The sequence below is a fragment of the Myotis myotis genome, unplaced genomic scaffold (genome assembly GCF_014108235.1).
Source record: "Myotis myotis isolate mMyoMyo1 unplaced genomic scaffold, mMyoMyo1.p scaffold_m19_p_17, whole genome shotgun sequence".
Taxonomy (NCBI): domain Eukaryota; kingdom Metazoa; phylum Chordata; class Mammalia; order Chiroptera; family Vespertilionidae; genus Myotis; species Myotis myotis.
In genome coordinates, this window is record NW_023416321.1 from 38,792,551 (window position 1) to 38,803,394 (window position 10,844).

Below are 10,844 nucleotides of genomic sequence, written 5' to 3' on the forward strand. Positions count from 1 at the left end.
TCATTGGCCCAGATTGGTTTACCTGCTTGTCTCTCAGCCAATCACTGTGGCCAGGGGTGTGACACGCCGAGTGCCAGTCCCGGCCCACCACTGGCTCATGTGGCCTAGAGAGGGAGCGGGTGGTGTCAGGGAATTATTGGGGAGGGGAAGGAATGCCGGAAAACCACACTTGTCCACTGTAGCTGGTTTCCTCCTGCCCTCCCTGCAGTGTACGTGGGCCTGGCCACCGTGGCTGCTGCCACCTGGTGGTTCCTGTATGATGCCGACGGACCTCACATCACCTTCTACCAGCTGGTGAGTGACAGCCAGGGAGCCTGTTGGGGTGATTTCCGAGTTGGAGTTTCAGGGGGAAGGGGCTCAGGGAGCAGCCCGGCCCCCCGAGCTGGACACGAGGCTACTCCCTCTCCCAGGCTTTTAGTTAGGGGGGACCAGAGGCATGACTGCCCATGAGCATCTTACCTTCATTGAGGAGCCCCCAAAACATTGAAGGCTCAGAAAGATGAGCCCCTAAAGCAGTGGTTCTCAACCTTCTGGCCCTTTAAATACAGTTCCTCATGTTGGGACCCAACCATAAAATTATTTTCGTTGCTACTTCATAACTGTAATGTTGCTACTGTTATGAATCATAATGTAAAATATCTGATATACAGGATGATCTTAGGCGGCCCCTGTGAAAGGGTCGTTCGACCGCCAAAGGGGTCGCGACCCATAGGTTGAGAACCGCTGCCCTAAAGGATGCAGCTTCAGGCAGAAGGTCAAGCTTCAGGCAGAGATCAGGAACCTGCCAGGCTCCCCCCCCCCCAAAAAAAAAAACCAACATATTTTTCGGAGCAGGGACCCCCTGACCTCTCGAAGTCACCTGGCTGGCAGGTGCCCTCCACAGGGTTCTCTTAGCACAGCACAGTTCTGGAAACAAGCACGGAGACCCCCCCAGCCTCTGTCTGTCAGTCTGTCCCTCTGTCTGAGCAGCCAGGCTATCTCCTTTGCTTGCAAGAGCCTTCTGGCGGGTGTGTGGGTTTGTCGTTGAAAGCCGAGAGCGGCAGGGATGCAGGGTTTCCTTCTGAGTGCCGCCTTTGCTACGTTCCTGCAGACAGAGGAACCTGCGGGAGGGGTCCTGACTCCTGCCCCATCCCTGGAGTGTCAGGGGACCGCCCTGAGGGCAGTGCCGGGGCCGGGCTACCGGCGCTGGCCCTCCCTGGGGAGCCTGTGATTTCAGGGGTTCCCCGGTGTTCCCATCTAGGTTGAGGCAGTCCAGGGACACTTTCCTGGCACCTGCCAGCCCTCAAGCACGTGGGCAGCAGTGTAGGGCATGGGCCCAGCTCTCACCCCAGATGCTGAGGTCCAACCCCAGCAGGTCCAGGGGTCCCCAAAGGTGTGGACGGAGTCGGCGAAGAAGGAATGACACGGAGACTGCGTTCAGTTGATCAGCAGCCTACCCAGGATCTCTAGCCAAGTTCTGGTTAGGATCTCCAGCGAAGTTCTGGTTAGGATCTCCAGCCAGGTTCTGTGTCCATGTTCTCTTGCTAGGTTCTCCAGCCAGGTTCCCCAGGTTCCCCAGCCAGGTTCAGTCACCAGATTCTGTAGCCAGGTTCTTCAGCCAGGTTCTGGCTAGGTTCTCCAGCCAGGTTCAGTCACCAGGTTCTAGTCAGGTTCTCTTGCCATGTTCTATCCAGGTTCTTCAGCCAGGTTCTGTCTCTAGGTTCTGTGGCCAGTTTCTGTCCAGGATCTTTTGCCATGTTCTCTCCAGCGAAGTTCTTCTGTCTCTAGGTTCTGTGTAGGTTCTGTGTAGGTTCTGTGTCTAGGTTCTGAGTCCTGTTGTCTTGTTACATCTGTATTTATACCAGTTGATTCCAATCCTATCAATCTCTATTCCAAAGGTTAGGGCGTTTCTTATCTCCATTCCAGGGAGTAAAGATTATGTAGCTTAAGCATGATTGTTCGTAGTTAAAGTGATTTAATTACCCACCTGGCACTTAGTTAAGGGGTTTTATTCCCTCCCTAACTTCAGGGGAAAATCCCTACCTGGGGAAACAACCTTTCTCAGAGAGGTGACCTTGGTTAAAACACATAGTGCCAAGAAGGTGAGCAAACATATTAAGAACAGTATGCCATATACGCCAGGTCCCTTGAAACAGCAAGGATGGACCGGCTCCCGGCACCCAGAGACTGGTGCCCCAGCCCTCAGGAGATGTCAGGTGCTCGGCACCTCAGCTAATTTACCGCCAGTGGGAGCCCCAGGTGGAGATGGGGCCGTGCTGACCATCCCGCGGCTGCCTTCTTACAGCCCCGTGTTTACTACGATCCTTTATACTGCGGATCCCAAATCTCCAAGGACCTACCCACCCCCCACCTTCTGACCGCAGACCCATGTGTCCAGCTGGCTCTCTCTTCCGGGATATCCCACAGACCCATGGCACGCACCACTTCCAAAATCAAACCTGTCACCCGCCCCCAAATCCCCTCTCTCCTCCCTCCCCATCTCAGGTTCACTATCTGCCCGTCACCCAAGCCAGACACCTGGGGGTCATGCCAGGCACATATTCCCCATCGGCCTCCAGTCTTCCCGGTGCCACCTTCCCAACAGTCCTCCGGTCATCCCCTTTCTCACTTACCCACTTGGCCAGCCAATGGCTGCTAGGCACCGACTGTGCCAGGCACAGAGCACTAGGGCTGTGGCAGTGCCCGAGCAGGCGGAGTCTGCAGAGGGCTGGGGTCTGGAGCGGGAGAGCCTTGGAAATGGGCAGTCGCACGTCAAGGTGGGAAGCCTTTCAGCAGAGACAAGGCAGGTGGCCGTGGGACCGGAGGTGGTCCAGGGTTAGACCTCAGGTAGAATTCTAGCTCTAGTTGTTGGAGTTTCGGGAGAGGAGCCCAGAGCCCCCGAGTTCCTGGAATAAGCTGCCCGAAGGCAGCAGAGTGGCTCCGAGCACGGAGCACGGAGCCGGACCCAGCCCCGGTGCACACCCTCGTGCTCCCACACGCTAGCGTGACTGGACAGCTACTGGACCTCGCGGTTGCTTTCCTCATCTGTAAAACGGACAACGGTCCCTGTCTCATAGCGTATCGAGAGGATTAATCGAGTCAATACTCGTCAAGTGTTTACCTGTGGTCGGCAGACTGCGGCTCGCGAGCCACATGCGGCTCTTTGGCCCCTTGAGTGTGGCTCTTCCTAAGCCTTAGGAGGACCCTAATTAAGTTAATAACAGTGTACCTACCTATATAGTTTAAGTTTTAAAAATGTGGCTCTCAAAAGCAATTTCAATCGTTGTACTGTTGATATTTGGCTCTGTTGACTAATGAGTTTGCCGACCACTGGTTTAAACCAACAGGGCACATATATACGTGTTGATTAAGCTCGTGAAGCCCAGAGGAGCCTCGCAGGAGAAGGCAAAAGGGAAAGAGCCAGGGAGGCAAAGGCAAGGGGTACGCAGAGCAGTGGCTTCACCCAAAGAAACGGGCCCCACTTCCACAGGGGCTCCCCGTGGACCCGGGAGACAGGCCTGAGCACCTTCTAATAAGCAGTTTGGAGGCCTCACTGTGACCCATGGCCCGGGTGTCATCGTGTGTGGCAGGTGCTCACTGGTGAAACCCAGAAGGTCTGAACAGGGCAGGGTGCTTATGGCCAGAGCAACAGATTGATTGAAACATCTGCTGTGACCCTGTTCAGATTTCCTCCCTGTGCACATGCAGAAGGATCTGGGTGAGCACGCAGGTGCCCAAGAGGGAGGCGTGCACTGCACGCGTGTACGTGTACCCAGGGGCCACTGCCATGGCCGGAGCCTTCGGCCCTCTTGGCCACTGGGTGGGTTCAAGGTATATGTTCAAGGCAACGAAAACATGCCTTATCCCAACCAAATCCCGGAGCTTGCTTTTTGGGAAAATCACACTTTTGACTTAAGACTCTCTATCTTTTTATTTATTTATCTATTATTTAAAAAAAAATTGGTTAATCCTCTCCCAAGGATATTTTTCCCATTGATTTTTTTTTTTTTTTTTTTTTTTTTTTTAGAGAGAGTAGAGGGGGGGATGGGGGAGAGAGAGAAACATCGATATAAGAGAGGCACATCAATTAGTTGCCTCCTGCATGAGTCCTGAATGGGCTGGGGATTGAACCTGCAACCGAGGTACGTGCTCTTGACCGGATATCAAACCCCTGACTGTTTGGTGTGCAAGCCTACGCTCTAACCCAGTGGTTCTCAACCTTCTGGGCCTTTAAATATAGTTCCTCATGTTGTGACCCAACCATAAAATTATTTTCGTTGCTACTTCATCACTGTAATGTTGCTACTGTTATGAATCGTAAGGTAAATATCTGATATGCAGGATGGTCTTAGGCGACCCCTGTGAAAGGGTCGTTCGACCGCCAAAGGGGTCGCGACCCACAGGTTGAGATCCGTTGCTCTAACCTCTTAACCACACCAGCCAGGCTACCTCTTTTTACTAAGCTAAGACATCTAGCCAGGCCACCAACTCTCGTACTTTCTCACCCTGCATGAACGTGCCAGCAGCCCGTTCCGGCTGAGTCAGCTCCCCCGTGGTTGTGCGGTGTGGGAAAGTGGAGGTCAGACTGACAGTCATTTCACAGGTTCCTCTTTGAGGGTTATTTTCACAGCCCATGGCCCCAGTTTCTACACCCTTCGCTGCAAAGATCTGAGTTCAGATGAGACTCCAGAGCACAAACTTACGTGACAGGACAAGGGCGCTGTTTAACGTCAGGCTTGTTCACACTCCTCCCGCGACGCGGAAGGGAGCGAGCCGGGCTCTCCCGCGGGGCTCAGTTCTGCACTTGCCACAGCAGCTCCCCGAGCCAGCCGAGCGAGGTTCAGGGTGGAGGAAACTCCCCGGGGGCTGCGCGGGCGGGCGGGGCCGCTTCCTGAGCGACCCTGAGCGCCTCTTGCTGATCACGGAGGAGGCGGGCGTGAGACGGTGTCTGGCGATTCCTTAGTTCAAAAGCAAAGGGCAGATCAGGCGGAGCCCCGTTTCAGCGGCATAAATGGAGGAGGGATGAAAGGAATCGAATGCATCAGTACTGAACAGGGCACATGTACTCACTCTCTACCCTCCAGAGGTGACCTCCATTCAAGCACAATTTTACTGGTTTTCCCAATGTTTACGTATTCAGTGTTCTCAGTTCACCACCAGCCCCGCTCCTGGGCCCTCCCCCTGAGCCCAGCTCCCCCGCCCCCCACTGTCCTCCCCAGCCTAATGCCAGCCGCGCTCTCTGTCTGCCCTTCTCCCTGGCCCAGTGCTGGCCACCTGCCCCATCTGGGCCAGCACCCTCCCTCGAGCCACCGCGTGGCAGCCCCTTCTCCCTGGTCGTGTGGAGTCCTCAGATGTGGGCGAGAGGTGGAGTGAGGCTTCCTTCCCACAGCCAGCGCCGTCCGTCCCTGACCGCTGTTCTCCCCGACCCCGCCTGACCCTGCCTGACCCCGCCTGACCCCGCCTGACCACGCCTGACCCCGCCTGACCACACCTGACCCCGCCTGACCCGCCTGACCCCGCCTGACCACACCTGACCCCGCCTGACCCCGCCTGACCACACCTGACCCCACCACCGTTCCCTCAGAGGAACTTCCTGAAGTGCTCTGAGGACAACCCGCTCTTTGCCGGCATTGACTGCGAGGTTTTCGAGTCGCGCTTCCCCACGACCATGGCCTTGTCTGTGCTGGTGACCATTGAAATGTGCAACGCCCTCAACAGGTGAGCTGGGCAGAGGGGCCCGGAGCTGGGGGTGAGGGATGGCGGCTGAGGCTTCAGACTAGGGGGCTGAGGGTCAGGTGGGGCCCAGGGTTGGGGTCTGAAGAAATAGAGGGGCCAGGATTGGGTTTGAGGGACAGAAAGGGGGTCCCGGCCCCCGTGGGCTGAGCGGGCAGCAGTGACACACCCTTCCAGGCGCACTGACCTCCCAGAAGTGCTCCGTCCTCAGACCCAGATTAGGGACATGTGAGGCTCAGGCCACCCCTCACCTCCACACGGGGTGGATGGGCCCACGGCAGGGCTGCCTGCATCCTGGCCCAAGGTGAGCGCCCTGTGCCCTTGGCAGCGTCTCAGAGAACCAGTCGCTGCTGCGGATGCCACCCTGGCTGAACCCCTGGCTGCTGGCAGCTGTGATCATGTCCATGGCCCTGCACTTCCTCATCCTGCTCGTGCCGCCCCTGCCTGTGAGTGGGGCGCCCCCCACCCCGCCATGCCCTCCTGTAGCTCCCAAGCGACCAGGTCCAAGTCCTCTGACCTACAGCCTAGGCCTGGTGGCTTTGCCCTGGCAGCCCTGGAAGATGGGAAGGGAAGGTCTGAGAGGTTCAACGCACGGGGCCTGTGCTCAGCCCATGACAAGCCACCATCCTCCAGATAGGTCCCCACATCGGCAGCACCCAGACTTGGGGAACAGAAGGGGTGGGGGTCCCCCAAGGGAGGGGCAGGAGGACAGACTACGCTCTTCCCTGGTGCGGAATCCCTCCCACTGCCCAACGGGACCAGGGGGATTGGTCCTGGGGTGAGGCTGGGAGGGCACTTGCAGCAGAGAAAGCGGGTGCACAGGGATCTGGGGTGGGGCCTCGGGGGGAGTCCCGGACGTCCTCAGGGAGAGTCCCTTCTGCCTGGGGGATGAGCGGTGGCCTGCGGGGCACGGGACAGCCCTTCCTTTAACCAGCCTCCCCCACAGCTCATTTTCCAGGTGACCCCACTGACTGGGCGCCAGTGGGGGGTGGTGCTGCAGATCTCTCTGCCTGTCATCCTGCTTGATGAGGCCCTCAAGTACCTGTCCCGGCACCACGGTGAGTGGGAGCCCTAGCCCCCTGCCCCCCCCCTCCTGCCCGCCTCTGCCATCCGGCTGCAGCGAGCGGTGCCGGCATCAGCCTCTGTGGCTGTGGGGACATGAGGGGCTCTGGTGGCTGGGGCCCGCGGTGTCTGCAGGGGTAGGGACCCTGGGAGCCCGTGGGGGCGCTGCTCAGGGCCGCACTGCCTCTCGCTCACCTTCCTGCCACCAGCCCCTCACGGCCAGGCTCGCTGACCCACCAGCCCCCAGACCACACCGGTTGGCCTCTTCGCTGTCACCTTGTGGGCTGGGAGAGGAGTGGTTCTCTGTTTCTGAATTCACAGCTCTAGGTCTGCCTTAACCTAGGAATCGAGGGCAGGAGGGCAGGGGTTGGGGTGGGGGCAGCGTGTAGAGGAGTGGCCTGGGGCATGGCGCCCAGCGGCTGGCTTCTGCCTGAGGGCCTCAGGGTGGGTGGTTCTGCCCTGCGGCATCGTCTCATGGTCAGGCAGCCCGGAGAGGGAGGAAGCAGAGGCGAGAAATTCCTGGTTCCAGGGACCTGGGGCCAAGGAGGTAGCGCCATGGCCAGGCTGCTGGGAGCCAGGGTTCCACCCGCAGTGGCAGTGGCGAGGCCGGCTGGGAGCTGGGTCCCTGAGGCCATCTCAGCAGGAATGTGTCCGGGCCCCAGGGGAGGGAGCCTGGAGGGCTAGAAATAGAGCCTGTGCTGTCACTTCACTGGGGGAAGGCATGCGATCCCCCATCTCCCCCCCATCTCCCACGCCAGCCAGCCCCCCTGGGTGCTGCAAATACTTTATTTTATTAGAAAGGCTGAAACAAGCTGTCCTTCTCTCTCTGGCGAAGCTGGCCCACCACAGATCTGTCCAGAGGGGGGCCTGGCAGGTGGGGGGTGGGGGAGCCCAGGAGGGTGGAGGTGGGTGCTCAGACAAAGCAAGGCCTATTGGAGCCCACGGGTGGGGTGGGGGCAGCCCATGTCTGGGGGAGGGGGAGCCGTACAAGGCATTCTGCGTGGATACTCCTGGGGAGGTGCAGGTAGGGAAATGGGTCTGTGGCCTAAACCCCCATCCACGGGAGCACAGGGTGGGTTAACCAGGAGATCCTCTGCCAGCCTTGACCACACTGACTCACCTGCGAAGCCACGCCTCCTGGGCACGTGGCTGGCTCGGGCAGCTTCTCCGTCTCCCTCAAGAGCCTTCCCCAAGTGGCCACAACTGCCAAGGGGTTCGGCTCATTTTCTTGACAAAACTTAAAGGTGAGAAAATGTCTCAGCCAATGGGGAAAGCCGGAGTCGTGGGCACTGCCCAGCTTGGGCCTCTGGCGTGAGGGACTCTGGGCCCAGGCGCAGGGAGCGGGGCCCTGGCTGATGGGACAGGTCGGGCAGAGCGGGGCCTGGAGGAGGGCGGGATGAGCAGGGCTGGCGTCCCTCGTGGGGCTGGAGCTTGGAGTGCAGGGCAGAGAGGTGAGGCCAGAGGTGAGACAAGGCCTCAAATGCCAAGGGGAGGACCCCGGACATTATCCTCAGGGCCATGGGAGCCACAGAGGGTGGACGCATGGGAGGGATGGGTGAGCATGGAGGATGGACGGACAGATGGGTGACACTAAAGGCAGGAGGCTGGTCAGGGGCAAAGGCCCAGGCAGCCGCTCCACATCCACCATTAACCTGAGATGCTGACCATGGTCCCAGAGAGGTTTGGCTTTAAAAGGTGGTGCCCTGCTGTCGCTGGAGCCCAGACAGCTTGCTCTCCTTGTGCGGCTGCAGTCCCTGGGGCCTCCTCAAGCCGACGGGGCGGGGGTGAGAGAAGGGACCCTGTTACATTCCCAAGCCAGTCTGGTGGCCTTTTAGGGAAGTTTTGCTGAGGCCCGATGCTCATGGCCTCAGTGTGGTTTATGGGGTGTGTCCTGGGGAGAACTGTGGATCCCGGGTCAACACCAGGGGTTGAGGGTGCGGGGGGCTCTTGCCCCACCCACTGGCTCTCCCAGGTGTGGCTGAGCAGAGGCCCGCAGGCTGAGCTGAGGGGAGGGGAAGCCTGGAGAGGCCGAGAGGGTCCGACCTGGGGGGGCCCAGCAGCCTGGCCTTTACTCTGAGGGCGGTGGGGAACCCCAAGGGGCTGATGGGCTGGATCTGTGGTGTGATGCCAGGGGTGGGAGGGTGATGGTGAGGTAAGATGGCAGCTGAAGGCAGGCTGAGAGGCCTTGTACCTGGGGCAGCCGAGAGAGAGAGAGAGAGAGAGAGAGAGAGAGAGAGAGAGAGAGAGAGGAGCTGGTGGGATGGGGGTGGGGAAATCAGCAGGCTAGGGAGGGGTCAAGGCCGCATGGTGTCTGGCTGTCATGATGCTGGACTGTGGTTCTTAACATTAAAAACAAGAAGCGATGCGGTTGCGGGGGGGAGTGGGGGTGGGCTCGGGGCTGACGGAACACGTGGTGTGCAGGAGCCGGGGCATCCGGGGGAGCCTGGGCTGCAGCTCAGGAGATGCAGGGTCCGGGGGCCGCTGAGTGGGGTTGTGTGGGGGAAACGCGGGGTGGAAAGGCGGAAGGAACCAGCCTGGATGTGTGCTCTCATCACACAGCCTAACACACTCTCTGGTTTGTCTTCCAGAAGGAAAGGACCGGAAGTGAGCGCAGGGGCAGAGCGGAGTCTCCAGCGTGTACCTCATCCTGCTGGTGCCCAGCATTCGCCCGCTCCCGCCTGCCACCACGCCGGCCAGCCGCTCGCTCACCGGGCCCTCCCGACGGAGGCTGGACTGGCTCCGGTCCTGCCCCCATGGCCGTCGTCCCCTCTGTCTGCCTGGGGGCCCTACTGCATGTCTCCGGACGCTCCTGGGGAGTTTGCCCCCAAAGATCTGGCCCGGGAGGGGCCTGCCCAGAAGCCAGAGCTGGTGGCCCATCCTGAGACGCAGAGCCCTGCACCCCCAAATCCACGAGCACCTTCCGGAGCCCGCGCCCCCTTGCTTGGAGGCTGGGCTTTCCTCGGTGCCAGGCGTCTCTACCGAAAGAGGACTCCTTCGGGCCCCGCCCTCTAGCTGTGACCTCTCACTTAGTGCCTGGTCTGGGAGCTGGTCAGCTGGGGGTGGGAGGGGGACATCTGGGCCCAGCTGTGCACAGCCAGGGCAGGCCACCCCCACCCACTCTGCGCTGCTTCCACAGAGGCGGCTCCTGAGGGCTTGGGCCTCTTTCTGTTTATGTGCACGGGGAGCTGAAGGGTCAGAGAGACAGGAGTGGGGGAGGAGGCTGGGCCAGGACCCTCTCCTGGGAGACAGCCAGCCTGCCTGCCTCTGCTCGCCTCACTCCTGAACTCAGGGTCTCGGTCCTAAGCAGACGATACGTGTCCTCTCGGTGCCGCCTTGTCTACCCAGCAGCGGCCGGGCCTGCCCTCTGTGTGCCTGGCAGCTGAGACCTCAGCTCTCCTGCGTCCCTGACAGCCATGCCCTCCCACCCAGTCCCACGCCTGCCCGTCTCGTGGTCCGCACGGCTGGGTGACCCTGAGTCCCTGGGCTCTTGGCCTCACTCTTTGCCCCCAACCCCACACACCCGAGAGCGGAAAGGATGTTGCTCAGAATGGCTAGCTGGCAAGGCACTTTTCTCCCTCCGGCAAGATCCGCGTGGATCGTGTGTGTCGGGCGGGAGGGAGAGCCTTTGATGGACAGAATGTTCTTGTAACCCAGCTTTTGCCCCTTTGGCAAGAATTAGTTGTAGAAGAAAGCCCTGAGTAAATGACGTGTCCTCTCCCTACCGAGTGTACAAAGTGATTATTTATATGCAAATCAAGACTCACATTCCTGTCCTGCCCGCCCCCACCTTCCCCTCGGCCTGCCTTGCGACTAGTGGGCTCCAGGCTCTATGGCACCTCCCCCCCCTCCCCTCGCTCACAGGTTCTGGAGGGGCTGAGAGATGCAGAGCTGGGCTGGCGGGGGGCGGGAGGGGATGTGGGGGTGTGGGGGGGATCTTGGTGGAGGCAGGACCTTGCCCACCTGCTGACGTGCAGTTTGGTGAAATAAAGGTTGAGTGCCTGGGACATGGGAGGACGTCGGTGTCTGTGTTCCCGGAAAGTGGTCCCACCATCTGCCCTCGTCTACCTGGG

General features: G+C 59.8%; 1 protein-coding gene across 2 annotated transcripts in view; it reads left to right on the forward strand.

Annotated features, from left to right (window-relative positions):
* The window catches only part of ATP2A3 (ATPase sarcoplasmic/endoplasmic reticulum Ca2+ transporting 3), a 34,758-nt gene extending 24,263 nt beyond the window's left edge, over window positions 1-10,495 (forward strand). The window contains exons 17-21 of one of the 2 annotated variants that reach the window (XM_036341286.1): window positions 209-294; window positions 5,564-5,697; window positions 6,041-6,158; window positions 6,659-6,770; window positions 9,363-10,495. In XM_036341286.1, coding sequence (XP_036197179.1) covers window positions 209-294; window positions 5,564-5,697; window positions 6,041-6,158; window positions 6,659-6,770; window positions 9,363-9,382 — 470 coding nt within the window. In that variant the 3' untranslated portion in view covers window positions 9,383-10,495. The remainder of the gene's footprint in view (window positions 1-208; window positions 295-5,563; window positions 5,698-6,040; window positions 6,159-6,658; window positions 6,771-9,362) is intronic. The other variant, XM_036341287.1, reaches the window with a different exon arrangement.
* Window positions 10,496-10,844: the final 349 nt, after the last annotated feature.